Below are 15,091 nucleotides of genomic sequence, written 5' to 3'. Positions count from 1 at the left end.
CCCTTACCCTCTCAAGCGACCGACTGATGAATTAGGGTTTGTGAAATCGAACCAGAGAATCTCAAACCAGAGAAATCGAGGTCTGTCCATCTCACCAAAGCCTCTGTGAAGCCTGTGAAATCGAATCGAATGTCATCTTGGAGACGGATGTCGTCTTGGAGACGGAAATCGGTGCCAAGAAACTCGCCGATGCAATGAAACTCGGGGAGAAACCACTCACAGGGTCTCGCGATGACAACCTCTTCCACGGCGAGGATGGAGACGATGAACAGGAGGTTGGAGAAAATAGGGTTGGAGTGATGAGGATGGAGAGGAATCTGGAGAAAATAGGGTTTGGAGTGCGAGGATAGAGACGATGAACAGGAGGTTGATTGGAGGGCCTTTTTGGTAATTTTACATCTATAAGCCAAATTTGCCAAACACTAAAAACCAACTTATCAACTTATTGCTTTTTGATACCGTTATAAGCTAATCTAAACATTTTTTACAAAACTCTAGTTTGATACCACATAAGTTAATAAGCACTTTTACAAAAAAGCATAAGTTGTTTTAAATAAGCAATCCCAAACACCCCCTTAATTTTAATGTTTTTAAAAAATTAAAAGATTTTCTATGAAAATGATTAATCCAACCCTTGACAATCATATCCTTCTTCGTCGCTCTCCTCCGTCGCCACCGCCACCACCACCACCACCACCACCCGTCCACCCAGTCAAAGGTTATCAGCTCCGGCTATCCACACCATTACTTTTCTTCCCTGCTCCTCATATTCTTTGCATACAAATACACAACATTCATAAACCAAAACGACGACGCCTTAATTTCTTGCAGCAAAGCACACATTCAAGCTGTTTAAACACCGATTCTTGCTCTCGCCATAGTCACCTTCGAATGAATGGCTAGGGGATTACTTCTTCTCCCACATTACACAGCAAAATCACACTTAATTCGAACTGGGTTATCGTCATCTTCAACCAATTTCACTAAAATTCCTATCTTTCCCACTTCAAGAAATCCGACCTCTGTTCGAGTATTGTGCAGTTGTTCTTCTAATGGCGGATATGAATTCATTGGACTCTCAAAATACAAAGATACTTTCTCCAAGCGTATGGCCATGGCTGGTCTCAAACCCCATCATCGTATTGGTTAGTTTCTCTCTAACCCTCTCAAATATATAGATACACATTGATATGGGTATGGCTTTTGTGGGTTTGTTTTTCTTGTTATGAATTTGATTATGTATCATGTTATAGACCACCATTATTATGCACTTTTTGTAACCTCTTAGTTCACAAATTCAAAGAACTGATATAGATTCTGAAGTGCAAAATTATTTTGTTTGACCTAATTAAGCTGTATTTCTTTTCCTGAGAAAGAGGGAGTAGCAAGAACAGCAGATTTTGAGTATTTGATGGTTTGTAGCAAGCTAACAACTATAAAAATCGATCTTTATGCGTGCTATTGGGTTTGTAGAGAATAGGGTTTAGGTGTAGGGTCTAATACTTAAATCTTGGTGGGTGTGTTTTGCTAAAAAAAGCTGATATTGTGCCTTAGATAATTGGGCATCAACCAAAAGACTTAAAAAATCCTTACAAACGGTGGAATTCGGCTAAAAGGACATCTGTCGACTTTGTGGGCCTTTGATCCACCTTCCAGGTGCACCTACTAAGCAAAAATTGTGGGTCCACCGCTGATTGCATCAAGCTGACATTAGAAAGTCTTGATCTTTATGCATGCTAGTACTGTCTGTGTATATTTTAACGAAGATTTACTATTAGCAAAGAAAGAGAGCTGATTTTTATCTTGTTTCAGCTGTGGGTGTCTCCGGTGGTCCTGATAGTATGGCATTGTGTTTATTAGTTGCTGACTGGAAATCTTGCGGGTTAAATGTTGCTTCCAATGGAAACAATGATATGGTCGATGGGTTATTGGCAATAATAGTTGATCACGGTTTACGTTCAGAAAGTAAAGATGAGGCAGAGATGGTTCAACGTCGAGTCTTGGATATCGGTACTAAATTTTCTCCGGTTTAAGTTGTTTTGCCCTGTCAAAAAGCTAACTTCTTTTACGGGGACAAGAGATGGTTAATGTCGGATCTTTGTAGGAATCAGATGTGAGATTGCCCATTGTAAATGGTCAGAAGGTAGACCAAAATTGGGTCATTTGCAAGAAGCAGCTCGAGATATGAGGTATTGAGGTTCTATATGTCAACTTCTCTATTCTTTTTTGGTAACAGTGGGTGTCTGGCCAGCTTGCACGCATCTGGACTAATCCCATTGGACCCAAGAGATAACATCTAGGAAAATCTCCACTAGCCCTAAGGAGACTCGAACTGGTGACCTATGGGGAGGAGCCCAAAGGCTTAGCCTTTATTGCCCGTTGACATGGCCTTAATTTGAAGATTGCTTTACTTCAAACTATTGACTAGGGCTTTTTGATAGTTTAGTTGTATTCTTTTCAGGTATGAGAAGTTACAACATATTTGCAGTCGGCATCAGATAGGGGTGTTACTAATTGCACATCATGCGGATGATCAGGTTCGGTTTCAATACAATCTTTAACACATGAAGCAGTGCACGTAAATTCATGTGTAACTAAGCTTACTTAAATTAAGATAACATAGAGACCAGGGTTCAAATCTTGCACTTGCGATCCACCAAATTCCATTATGCGAACAAAACGCCTCCTAAAGGTTGAATACTTAAGGCATCACTATAGATTTCTTCAACTTTTTATAAACTGGTGGTCTTTAGTCTTTGCGGAAACCACCGCTTTACTATTGAGGTAGAGTTCAGGTCTGTGTACATCTTACCCATCCCAGACCCCACCTCTAGGTGGAATATACTGGGCTTGTTTTTTTTACTCTAGATTCCTTCAAATAGATGGTTCTAGTTGCTAAAAAATGGACAAAATGCAGGCAGAGCTATTCATCCTTAGACTATCTCGCAATAGTGGTGTGCTTGGACTTGCTGGTATGGCATTAGCCACCCAATTATTTGCTACAAATCCTAGTCTTGATGATGGAAGTTCGAGTAGCATTTTAGTTGTTCGGCCACTTCTGGATTTTTCAAAACAAGATTTGTATAAGGTCGGTTACTGTTTTTGTGCTTACGACTTCCTCTTCTTAGCAAATTCAAACTGTTGCTCAAATGATTGTTTCTCTGATAAAAACTCATATTTCATTGGTAGATATGTGAAGGGGGCAAACAGAATTGGGTGGAAGATCCCACGAATCAAAATACAATATTTGCACGTAATCGGATCAGAATGTCGTTGGGAAACTTGTCATCATGTTAGTTTGATCGTTATAGTTTTATGAAAGTTGCAACATTTTTATATCCGGGAAGTTTTTCAATCTACAATTATCTATCTTTCTATGGTCATCATTACATAAAACTATTGATATCGGTTTGGATCCATAAGATTTCTTTTTTCTTCTATGTCGTTATTGAAGGTTGCATCTGACTTTTTATAAATAGTCAAACACATTCCTGAAAGGCATAAACTATATGCTTTGACAAATGTTGCTACTTTTATTAGACACAGAAAGTACTCCCCCAGTCTCAAAATAAACGTCCATGATAGAAAAGGCACACTGTTTTAGAAATGTGTAATTATTAGACTTCTTTATTTACTAAATGGTAATTTTACTCTTAAATAGAGGGAGTAATGAACTTCTCCATCTCGTAATTAAGGTAGAATTGGGAAGTAGACACTTGGAGATTGTTTGATTGGTTTTCCATCAAGTCCTGTATGGTTAGAAGCTGTCTGTGTGGATTAATATGTCTGTATAGATTGTGAAGGTTTTTGTTTGGGAGGGGCTTTCATAGATGGAAGGAGCGTGTTTTTTTAATTGGGAGAGGCATGTTTGGAAAAACTTGTCTTTCTGCATAAAGCTCCCCTCCTAAAAGCTTACTGAATGAGCTACTTTCTATATATTTAAATCGCTACCAAATAGTCATATATAGCTGACCAAATAAGTTGTCTCTCATTAAGCTCATTAAGCTGCTAACAAACATGCCCTTACTTCTGAAAGTGGATACTTATTCTAGGACAAACTAAAATAGATGGTGGACACTTATCTTGGGACCGAGGGAGTACATATTTCTATGATTTACTAAATATAGAAGGCTCATTTTTCCTTTGGATTATAAAGAACTTCTACATATCCACCTTTTACAGCTATATTCAAGTCTGAATTGCAAGCAATTATATCAGCATGCCGAAGAACTCGTTTCTATGTTGACCAAATTTGCCATACTTTGATAAATCAATCGGTGACTGTTATGCCTGTATGTACCTCTTGGTTTCAATAATTCTTCATAGTATTCGGTTTTTATCGGAAAGGTATTTTAAATATTTATGGGCAAAATACATCAAAATGCAACAACATTTTGTTTAGTTCCCATTTACTTCCAAATTTCCTATTTTGTACCCATTTTGACTGGTGCTGATCTTGTAACATTTGATGACATGGATTCCCTTTTACAAAAGGGTTATGTTGAAGTGGTAGATAAACTTGGCATCCACGTCATCAAATTTTACAAAATCAACAGGTTATATGTCAAAATGGATACAAAATAGGAAAAACTGAAACTTTGTTACATTAAGTAGGAAATTTTGCAACTTTTTTACATCAATTGAGAAAAAAAATTCTTTATTACACTAAATAGAAACTAAGGCAAACTTCGTTGCATTTTGCCTAATATTTAACTAGTAGTTAATACACTCTTTTTAGACTATGCCGATCAAACTGACATCTTTCTAGTTCTCTATTCTTCTATCAAGTAACTTTCTTGCTCATTGGATGCAGCAAGGATACGTGATTATTGATTTAGGAATTCTAAATCCATTGAAAGTCCCGGATATTTGCTTGTCCAAGTTCGTGACGCTCCTATTGCAGGTTCTCCGCAATTAGCATGCACAAGAGAAATACAAAGTTTCATGTTTGGGATTTTCTAATGTTGCCTGACTTGTTATTCTAGTTTATATCACAAAGGCAAAGACCGGTTCGTGGGAGTGCACAAAAATTGCTATTGGATTACTTTCGAACATTCCCGTGCAAGGTGTGTTATTTTTACCGACTTTGACGCCCATTGTATCAATCTATGTTTTCCTATTTTGGCCATGTTTGACAATCATACGGTAGCTTATTTTTTGAGCTTAATGAAATAGCCTCGTTTGGTTTGCCGTAAGCTAACCTTTTTGAAATGCTACTTGAAGTAGTATTTCAATGATCTCCATGGGCTTTTTTCCAATTGTTTTTTCAACATATTATGTTGGTTGATAAACTCAGGGGGTTTTTCACTTTCTTCCAATTATGCCCCTTATATTTTTGAATTGTTTTTTCAACACATCGCTGATAAGGTAGTTGTTATCTAATAAGCTCCATGGGCTTTTTCCCACTTTTCTCCAATTATGCCCCTTATCTTTTTTCAATTAAATTTTCAACATGTCCTTTTTTAGGTCATTTTACATTGTTACATAGTTCATCGGGTGGTTTTTACTGAACATGACTAATTTATTAGCTAACAGCTAGCCTTTTTCAATCAACAACCAACTTATCAGCTAGTTTCGCAAACATAATCTTTTGTATTCTAGATATTGGATTACAATAAGCATATAGTCAAACATTGCAAATCTCATGGGACAGAGGGAGTTTATACTAATATATATATATATATATATATATATATATATATATATATACACGCAGGATCGTGTGAGAATAGGAGTTCAAGTGAGAAGGATAAGAAGGGATCTGGACGCTTGATCACTTTTAATCTAACCCCCAACCCATAGACTGCGCTTCTCACGAGAATTGATCTGGTGTATCTCGGTGCATCTCATTAAGCTTTGATTTTCAATTAGGATCGATTCAGGGGTGGAGATCCCTTGTTACCCTTCTCACCATAACTTCCATTCTCACCGGCACCCAATCCTATATATATGTATAGGGGATGTTTCATTTACAAACCATCTAACTCTAACAAACGATAGTCAATGCTTATATTAGGAAACAACAGAGATATTTATGGATAATTATCAAGATTCATTAATTATGATTGATATATATATGGAAGATGATAAAGTTCATTCATTATGATCAATGACTTTATATTAGGAAACAAAATGAAATCCAATATTTATTAGACGAGGTGGACGGCTAAAATTGGTTTTTTATGGTTTGTTAGAATTGGATGGTTGTAAATGAAACGTCCTCTATGCATAATATATAGGGTTGGGTTCCAGTGAGAAGAGAAGTTATGGTTAGAAGCGTAAGAAGAGGTGTCTACCCTTGGATCAATCCTAATTGAATGTCAACACTAATGAGGTGCACCGAGATGCTCATGATCAATTCCCTTCTAAAGCACAATTCATGGGTGGGCATGAGATTCAAGGTGATCAAAGGTCCAGGTCTCTTCTCACCTTAACTCTCCTTCTCACACGGAAGGAGAGTTAAGGTGAGAAGAGACCTGGATCTTTGATCGCCTTTAATCTCAAACCCACCCATGAATCGCGCTTGATACGGGGATTGATCCGGTGCATCCAAGAGTGGAGATCATTTCTTACGCTTTTCACCTTAACTCCTCCTTCTTACCGGAACCAAACCCTATATATATAATAGGACGATAATCAAATGAGAACCACAAAAAGGTTACAAACCTGTGAGAACCGATATAAAATACCTTTTTACGTTATTCTTTATATCAAAAACTATGATTTAACATATTGTTTCATATATGTTTGTGTTCACCTTATGAAAAAAATTGTATGTGGAACTTTTTTTTTGACTCGTGAAACAAAAAATACACATAAAAAATATTCATATGGTGAAACAATACATGCGAAACTATCATATTATGAAACAAATATATGTGAAGCAATATCTTAAATCCTAGCATTTGATGAAAAAAAATTATGTAAAAATTTATTTTTAAAATCAGTTCTCACAGGGTTTATAACCTTTTTGTGGTTCTCATTTGATTTAACCTCTATATATATATATATATATATATATATATATTCTTTTAGTTAGTTATGCTACCCCACTTGTTATTTTTGCTCACCCTTTATGACAATTTTTGCAGTCTTCTTTTACTGCAGCTGGTTGTTACCTCTGTGCAGCACCTGGTTCCAAAGGCACAAAGCTTCTTATTTGTTGTTCGGTCAATTCCGCTTTACCTATGAAGACAGAATCATTCTATATCGGTTCTTCTAACAAACAGAAAGTCAACATAATAACCGAGCTAGAGCAGATTATAGAAGACGGAAGATCATATTCAAATAAAATGGTACCAAAAGCCTCCGATGTGCCTTTCTTGAATGCAATTTCTTCCGAGTCTATTTTAACTGAAGCTAAACGTCTCAAGATTCTTGGCGAACCAACCCTTATAAGCATTCAATCGTTGCACAAGATTGAACTTGAAAAATTCAAATTCAAAACCGAAACTTTAACCGAAAATGTGTCACAGAAGGTGGTAGAATCAGTTGATGCCAAAGAACTTGGTCAGGGGCAAATTGGACATTTCATGGATAGGTTCGTGGTTTCGTGGAAGTTCATCGGTGAAAATGGTGGTTGCTATTGTGGGTTTGGTCAATATTCGGTTGTGGAGGTGCGCCACATGGTTGATGCTGATTGGCTGGATCTTTCTAGATTAAGTAAGAGTGACAATTTGGAAGATTGTCAACTTGAAGAAGTTCTTAAATGCTCGGATTATGCTAAAATATCGGCACGAAAAGCCCTCCGGTTATTGAAGTCTATTCCCGTTGCTGCAAGAAGAAGCCTGCCGGTATTAGTTGACCCCCGATGGCAGGTTTTGAGCATCCCGGTAAGCATTCTCACTGCTTTGAAATCTATTTTTGTGACCGTAATTAAACTTTTGATTCTTAGTATATTAATTCTACCGTCTAGAAAGAGGCCGGTGTTTTTACTTCATATTTCCTGTTTTTGCTACTCTCTGCGTCCCAAAATAAATGTCTACAATGAAAAAGACACACGTTTTGGAAATGTGTAATTATTACACTTTTTAATTAATTAAATGACAATTTTACTCTTAATAATAGGAGTAATAAGTTTCTCTATCCAATAATTATGGGTAAAATTGGAAGAATATTTATTTATTTTTCAAAGTTGGAAACTTATTTGGAGATAAACTAAGGGTCTGTTTATTAGCAGCTTAACGAGTTTAATGGAAATCACAGCTTATTCGGTCAGTTATACATGACGGTTTGGTAGTGCTTAATGATATAGAGAGTGACTTATTCATTAAGCTTTTAGGGGGAGCTTTATGCAGAAAACCAAGTTTTTTTTTCCAAACATCCCCCTCCTAATTAAAAAACAAACTCCTTCTATCTATGAAAAAACCTCCCAAACAAAAACCTTCTCAATCTATACAGATAGATTAATCTACACAGACAACTTTATCCATACAAGACTTAATGGAAAACCAACCAAACACCCCCTTAGTAGTACTTGTTCCTCTTGCTATAGTAGTTTGTTTCTGTGCATTGTTATCTGTTTCTTGTTTGCACACACTTCGCTGTTTCTTAACATGCCTTCTTGCTGAATGTGCATTTTCGAGCACTTAACGAGTATTGCTATATATTCACAGAGCGTTTGCTTCAGCGTTTGCCGGTGTTTGAAGGCATCTGTTGAATTCAGCCCAAGAGTACCTCTTGGTGGTGGTTACAGTTCATTTTTATGAGCCTCTTGCTAATGGCTTCAACACAGGTAAGATTCCGATGTTACTTTGACTTTTCACCATGGTCAACGGAAATTTGACGGCGAAAGTGAACTTAGAAAAATGTTGACGATTTGCTAAATAGTCAAGTAGAGCCCTAAAAAAATGAGAACGGGGGACCCACCATCAACCATCGATCTGTTTTAATCCAATGGTTGCGAATAAATACGCCTGGTTACATTTTCCATAAATAACTTCAAGATTATAGGGGAGTTTATATTTGAATATGAGCCATCTACGTTTAGATCCAACCGTTGATGGTGGGTTCCTTGGTTCTCCATTTTTTGAGGGTTCTCTCTTGAACCTCGCTCTTGTCAATATATGCCATTTTCAAGAAATCAAGAAACATGACCAGAATGCTAGGGTCGATATGAAATTACTGTCCAACTCAACCTTAAACCATAAACCCTAAACCCTAAACCAGTTCGGTGACATGTCAGCATGGTAGGTGGACCCGTGCCTGCTTTCGGGACCCACATAATTGTTTGACCTGTTTCTTTTTTCTTTTACAGACCATTTGGCAAAATCTTGGTTCTTGATGGAGGAGACCAACAAAACTAGAACGGAAGCTTAATGTGGTGGTGCAGATTACCTTTTTTGCAGTTGATTCTAACATTATTAGATTACTTTTCAAAAGAGCCTTTTATACTGAGAAATAAGGTTTTTATGTATAGTGAAGTTTGATGGTCTGTATCTAGCTGATGTGGGATTTACCAAATAATTTGGTCAGTTTCTTGGATTTGTAAATTTTGATGGAATTCTTGGTCTCCCTTAGAGTCACAAGAATTTGTTGGATTTCGTGGAAAGATTTGGGATTTTTGTTGTATTTGGTTTGTAGGATTTGGAATGAAATTGAAGTTCGATTTTTTATAGATAATTTATAAAAACAAATTATAAATAATTATTAAAAAAATGTAAATTACCTTTTATTTATTGATTTTTACAAAGTGAATATTTTTAACATATGTTAGAACATTAGTACAAACAACTCAGTATAATATCCCGTGAAATACCAGCTAGTCCAATAGGGTTTTTAAATCCAATGTTTGTAGGATTTCATTGAAATCTCGGGATTTGAATTTTATAATTTTCTTTAAACCAAACTCGGGATTAGAATAAAATCCAATTCCAAAGGTGGTGTTTGGTTCACAGATTCCGGACGAACCTGATGGAGTTAAAATGTTGAATTCTTTAATTAAATTTCATTCTTTCGTTTGGTTCAGTCTTTTTTTTTGGGAATGAGTCTTCAAAATCCAATGAATTCCAGAAATAAGGGATTTGAACATTCATTGGCAATAAGGTAGTATTTTGATGTAATAGAATGTTATAATTTTATAATATCAAATATACCCTTAACTTTAATCTGATAAAACAGCCATTGCCATCGCTTATTGATTTCTCTTTGCTCCCTCACTTCTCTAGGTTTCGAAAAAGGGTACTTTGGTCTTTTATCAAAACTTCATTTCAATTTTAAAGCTATACTCCGTGAACCAAATAGCAATTCCTTTCATGAATTCTGTTACATCGGAAAATATTCTGCAAACCAAATTCTAGGAACTATTTCGAACAATATTTAGTTTTAGTGATAACTTTGAAAAACAACAAAAAGTATAAGGGTCAAAACTGTAACAAATACAAAAAGAATCAAATAATGTTGAGAGTGGGATTTGAACCCACGCCCTTTCGGACCAGAACCTTAATCTGGCACCTTAGACCAACTCGGCCATCTCAACTTTTGTTATGATTTCGGATAAAATAATATATATTCGATATTTCTATTATTTCCTTTGCATTTGACTTTGATATCCTTGCCAACCTTGTGCATTGTCCATCAATGGTACGACCGTCGTCACTGAAGTATCATGTATTTATATTATATTATAAATCATTTGATAAAAATTCTTAAAACCTATTTTTTATGTATAAAGTACTGTTTATTAATGCATATTACTTAAAATTTAAGATTACAAGTAAATTGTGCATAAATACAACTTATTAAAACTCCATATTTAAATTCGTGTAACTTACAAGATAAACATTTTATTAAATATAAAATATCTAAAATAAAATTGAGATAAATATTGAGTTCTAACAGAATACTTAATTATTATCTTTATAAAAAAATAGATTATTAAACTTAAATTAAATTATTTCGTTACAAAAAATAAATTATAATTAAAAAAATTGAATTAAAAAAATTACACAAAATAAGTACTTTTAAATGGTTAATTTGATATTAATAGTATATACTCTTTTTAAAATTTTATGATATTTTTATATTTTATTAAAAAATAAAACATTATCGTTTTCTCAAAACCTCATGAAACCATATTATATCGATGTAGATCAAGACTGAAAGAAAACATTTAATTGAGATGTGTCTCGATACATTGCTCAAATACCCTTATAGTATATATATATATATATATATATACACACACACACACACTATATTATAAAACATTTGACAAAAAACTCTTTAAAATCATTTGTTATGTATGAAGCACTATTTATTTATGCATATTATTTAAAATTCAAGATTACAAATAATTTTGCATAAGTACAATTTATTAAAGCTCCATTTTAAATTCATGTAACTAACTGCAGATAAACATAATCAAATACAAGATAAACATTCATTTTAATTATAGAAAATCTAAATTATAATTAAGATAATCACTGAGTTCTAATATAATGTTTAATTATTATCTTTATAAAAAATTATATTATTAAACTAAAAATAAATTACTTTGTTATTAAATCTAAATTAACGTATAATAAAAAAATTGAATTAAAGATGTTATACTAAAAAAGAAGAATTATTAAATAGTTAATTTGATACTAATATCGATTAACTTTTTTCAAATTCTTATGTTATCTTCAAAATTATATTTCATTCAAAAATAAAAACATTATCGTTTTCTCAAAATCACATAMAATCGTATTATATCGATAGAGAAGAATAAAAACTAAACATTAAAATGAAGATTTATTTTGCTGAATTGTATGGGTACCCTTCTAGTATATTATAAAACATTTAACTAAAACTCTTAAAAACCATTTTTTATGGATCCGTCCCTGCTTGGACATATAACAGCCCCCCTTCTGATCATCACCTAGCAAACTAATTTCACTGTTTCTTTCATGATGCTATTTTTAGCAATGGATAAGTTATTCATGAACTTAATTGATCGAAATTACCTTTGACGCTCCGGACATAGGTTTATAAAGCATGCAGGACAGCTGAGCACAACATCGGTTTCCTTTTCGTTCGAATCCACGATTGGTCTTTATCGTCAAGATTTGGATCATATAACTCAGGCTTGACGGAATAGTCTAGCATTGAGATTGCATTGAAAAATAAGGTCATCCCAATCTCAATCGTGTTCAAAACAACAAGAATACGGATTTTCTTGTAAGTCTTGTTGTTGGTTTCGTTTGGTTCTCTTCTATGCGAGGCGAAGGTCCATTAGAGACAGCAGAACACAAATTTGTAAGAAATCAAAACCATTAAAAATCCAAGATCATACATAGAGAATACCAATCTTTTTACACCTAAAACTTCACAACAAAACACTGTGAAGGTAAAAAAAAATCCTAACCTTCGTAGCAACAAAAAAAAACTGTGAAAGTTATATTCACAGTGTTTTGCTCTGAAGTTTTAAGTGTAAAAAGATGGTCTCACGAAAACAAGCTGGTCTCAAGTGATCCCAAGTCTATACTCTATACATATATATACATACTTATGTATATGCACACACACACACACACACATATATATACTAGAAGGGCAGGGACCCATAAAATTTTTCATACGGTGGCACCATATAATTAATATAATATAATATATATCTAAAAATAATTACAAAAAATATGGCTTTTTATTGTACCGATAAACAACTCCTAAACTTTTACCCGACTCGTCTTCATCTTTTGAAAACGGTCAATATATACCCAAAAACAATTACAAAAAGTATGTTGAGAAACAACTCCTAAATTTGTCCTCGGCGTGTCTTCATCTTTTGGAAACGATCGATGACATCTTTGTTTTTGACATTACAAAGGGCTTCCTTTTCTATGGTGCAAATGAGAGCATAATTCAAAAAATCATCACCATTTTGATTACGTAAATCTGTCTTGACAAACTTCATCGCCGAAAAGCATATTTCAACTGTAGCAGTTGCAACAGGCAAAACCAGTGTTAGTTTCAATAACCGATAGACTAAAGGATGAATAAGATGCTTTCTTGTTGCCACCATTAATCTGGCGAGGTCGGCAATACCGTTTAAGTTGACAAATATGACATCATTATAAACAGAATGATAGTAGATATCAAGTTCGTGCTCAAGAATGATCCTTTCCTTGTCATCAAAATTTCGGGGATACATCTGACTCAACTTCAATAGGCTTGATTTGTTAAACTGAGAAAACGAATTGCATGGATTCAAAGCTGCCATATTTTGAAGCAAGTCGGTGCTTATCTCACCAAAACGATCACCAAACTCTCGGATCTGCATATCCAAAATAGTGTTGAATATATCATAGTTATAATAATGTTGATTGGTAATGTTCATTCTTTTCCTTGAATTTCTTGTATTAACATAAGCTTCAGCCATATCCAACTTCACGATCTTATATTTATCACAAAAAGAGTAGCATTTCTTAAAAACTTGATCAAACCTATTTTCCCTCAACATTTGTAATTGACCTTTGGTTGTACCTATCAAATCAATAGCTTCCAAAATGTCTTCATCTTTCCTTTGAAGAGCTTGAGACAATGAATTTGTTAATCCTAAGATCGTTGATATCAAGTGCATATAAAACACAAATTCAAATGTCTTTAAGTATGATAAAAGACCTCTTGCTTGAAGCCGACTAGCTCCATTATCACCATCATCTTCAACATATTCAAGCACCTGTATAACCTCTGGAAACAAAGCAATCAAACTCACGATTGCTTTAAGATGAAAATTCCATCGTGTATCTCCAGCTTGGACAAGGGAAATCTCTTGGTTTAACCCCTTACCAGTCTCAATTTCATTATTTCCAATTTCTTCTTGAATTCTCTTTTTGTGACTTTCTCGTATCATATCTTTCCGTTTGCAATAAGAGTTTACAACCAACGCAATCAAATCAAAGAAGTCCTTAATACCTTTGTGTTTTTTTGCAACCGCCACAACCACTAACTGAAATTGATGGGCAAAACAATGTATATAAAATGTCGAGTCATTATCACTCAATATCAAAGTTTTCAACCCATTGAACTTACCACTCATGTTGCTAGCACTGTCATAACCTTGTCCTCTTACCTATTTTAAAGATAAATTAAGCTATTTAGCCAAATATTCAATGATATAATTAAGACTTAAAATCAAATAAATTATTAAGAAACATTTTTACCTTTGTGAAACTTAATCCATGTTTTGCAAATAAAGCATCCAAGGCAGATTTAAGACTTACAACAGATGTATCCATGACATGAATAATGCCAACAAATCTTTCTTGAACAACTCCGACTTTGTCAACAAACCTCAAAACCACGACTATTTGTTCTTTTCTAGAGACATCACTAGACTCATCCACCAACAAAGCAAATACATCATCACCAATTTCCCCAATAACGTTTTTCAACACCACTTCTCCAAAGCAAGTAACAAGATCTTTTTGAATCTTTGGAGATGTCAATTGATTGTTCTTCGGGGCATTTTTTAATATAACCTTTTCAATCTCCCCATTTGTTCTTCCGATTAACTTTAAAGTCCCCATGAAAAGCCCTTTGTACATAGATCATTACTCGCGTCGCTCAATCGCTCACTGCTCGCACAAGGTCGCATCGCACAAGGCCAGCCTGCCAGGTATAGTCTGTATACGATTTAGGGCTTTAGGAAATTAGGCCCTAAAGGCTTTAAGCCTTAAACATTGTTGCTATTTTTTGGGCTTACTCATCTTATCAGCTTTTGGAGATGTTAATAAGTTAATTGGGCTTTGCATTTTATTAATTTGGACAATTGGGCTTTATTTTGTTTGGGTTTTAATTGCTATGTTTGAATTTTAGGAAAAATACAGTAGCACCTTTCAAAATAATAAGGTAGCACCTTCCAAAATAATACGGTAGCACCGTTAACAAACCTAAAAAATTTACCCTTCGGTGGCAAAATAATACGATGGCACGTGCCACCCATACCGCTACTACAAGTCCGCCCTTGTAGAAGGGTACTCACGCAATGCAGCGAGATACATCTTGATTTTAGTATTTAATTTTATTTTTTATCTCAGTCGATGTTATAATATGGTCTTATGTGATTTTGAAAAAGCGACGATGTTTTTATTTTTGAATAAAATATAAA

The 15,091-nt window shown here is 34.5% G+C and overlaps 2 protein-coding genes and 1 non-coding gene across 6 annotated transcripts; 1 reads left to right on the top strand and 2 right to left on the bottom strand.

The window, feature by feature from the left end:
* Nucleotides 1-694: 694 nt before the first annotated feature.
* Nucleotides 695-9,529, top strand: LOC112516426 (tRNA(Ile)-lysidine synthase). Of its 4 annotated transcripts, XM_025123461.1 has the most exons (13): nucleotides 695-1,145; nucleotides 1,813-2,010; nucleotides 2,105-2,189; nucleotides 2,462-2,537; nucleotides 2,918-3,088; nucleotides 3,190-3,292; nucleotides 4,183-4,292; nucleotides 4,814-4,903; nucleotides 4,986-5,066; nucleotides 7,092-7,295; nucleotides 7,476-7,832; nucleotides 8,616-8,734; nucleotides 9,257-9,529. In XM_025123461.1, the coding sequence occupies exons 1-12, from the start codon at nucleotides 896-898 to the stop codon at nucleotides 8,706-8,708; spliced, it is 1,818 nt and encodes a 605-aa protein (XP_024979229.1). In that variant the 5' UTR covers nucleotides 695-895; the 3' UTR covers nucleotides 8,709-8,734; nucleotides 9,257-9,529. The 4 variants fall into 4 exon arrangements, with proteins under 4 accessions (XP_024979229.1, XP_024979228.1, XP_024979227.1 ...); XM_025123460.1 differs by having other exon boundaries at nucleotides 1,861-2,010; nucleotides 7,092-7,832; XM_025123459.1 differs by having other exon boundaries at nucleotides 7,092-7,832.
* Nucleotides 9,530-10,396: 867 nt separating this feature from the next.
* TRNAL-AAG lies at nucleotides 10,397-10,477 on the bottom strand. Its single transcript has one exon. It is a non-coding gene; the product is annotated as a tRNA-Leu (tRNA).
* Nucleotides 10,478-12,736: 2,259 nt separating this feature from the next.
* On the bottom strand, nucleotides 12,737-14,528 carry LOC112516790 (zinc finger MYM-type protein 1-like). The gene is made up of 2 exons (XM_025124024.1): nucleotides 14,145-14,528; nucleotides 12,737-14,053 (listed from the first exon to the last, which is right to left on the bottom strand). Exons 1-2 carry the CDS (start codon nucleotides 14,526-14,528, stop codon nucleotides 12,737-12,739), a joined length of 1,701 nt encoding a protein of 566 aa, XP_024979792.1.
* Nucleotides 14,529-15,091: the final 563 nt, after the last annotated feature.

The sequence above is a fragment of the Cynara cardunculus genome, assembly GCF_001531365.2.
Source record: "Cynara cardunculus var. scolymus isolate 2C chromosome LG 8, CcrdV1, whole genome shotgun sequence".
Lineage (NCBI taxonomy): Eukaryota > Viridiplantae > Streptophyta > Magnoliopsida > Asterales > Asteraceae > Cynara > Cynara cardunculus.
The sequence above is the reverse complement of the archived record's forward strand: the minus strand, read 5'-3'. Positions and strand labels throughout refer to the sequence as shown.

Excerpts from the sequence above, each read along its gene's own strand:
- LOC112516426 (XM_025123459.1), top strand. The coding sequence starts at position 896 with ATGGCTAGGGGATTACTTCTTCTCCCACATTACACAGCAAAATCACAC. Across the intron at positions 2,190-2,461 it reads GAAGCAGCTCGAGATATGAG|GTATGAGAAGTTACAACATA; the intron begins GTATTGAGGTTC and ends TATTCTTTTCAG. Across the intron at positions 5,067-7,091 it reads TTCGAACATTCCCGTGCAAG|TCTTCTTTTACTGCAGCTGG; the intron begins GTGTGTTATTTT and ends CAATTTTTGCAG.
- LOC112516790 (XM_025124024.1), bottom strand. The coding sequence starts at position 14,528 with ATGTACAAAGGGCTTTTCATGGGGACTTTAAAGTTAATCGGAAGAACA. Across the intron at positions 14,054-14,144 it reads ATGGATTAAGTTTCACAAAG|GTAAGAGGACAAGGTTATGA; the intron begins GTAAAAATGTTT and ends TCTTTAAAATAG.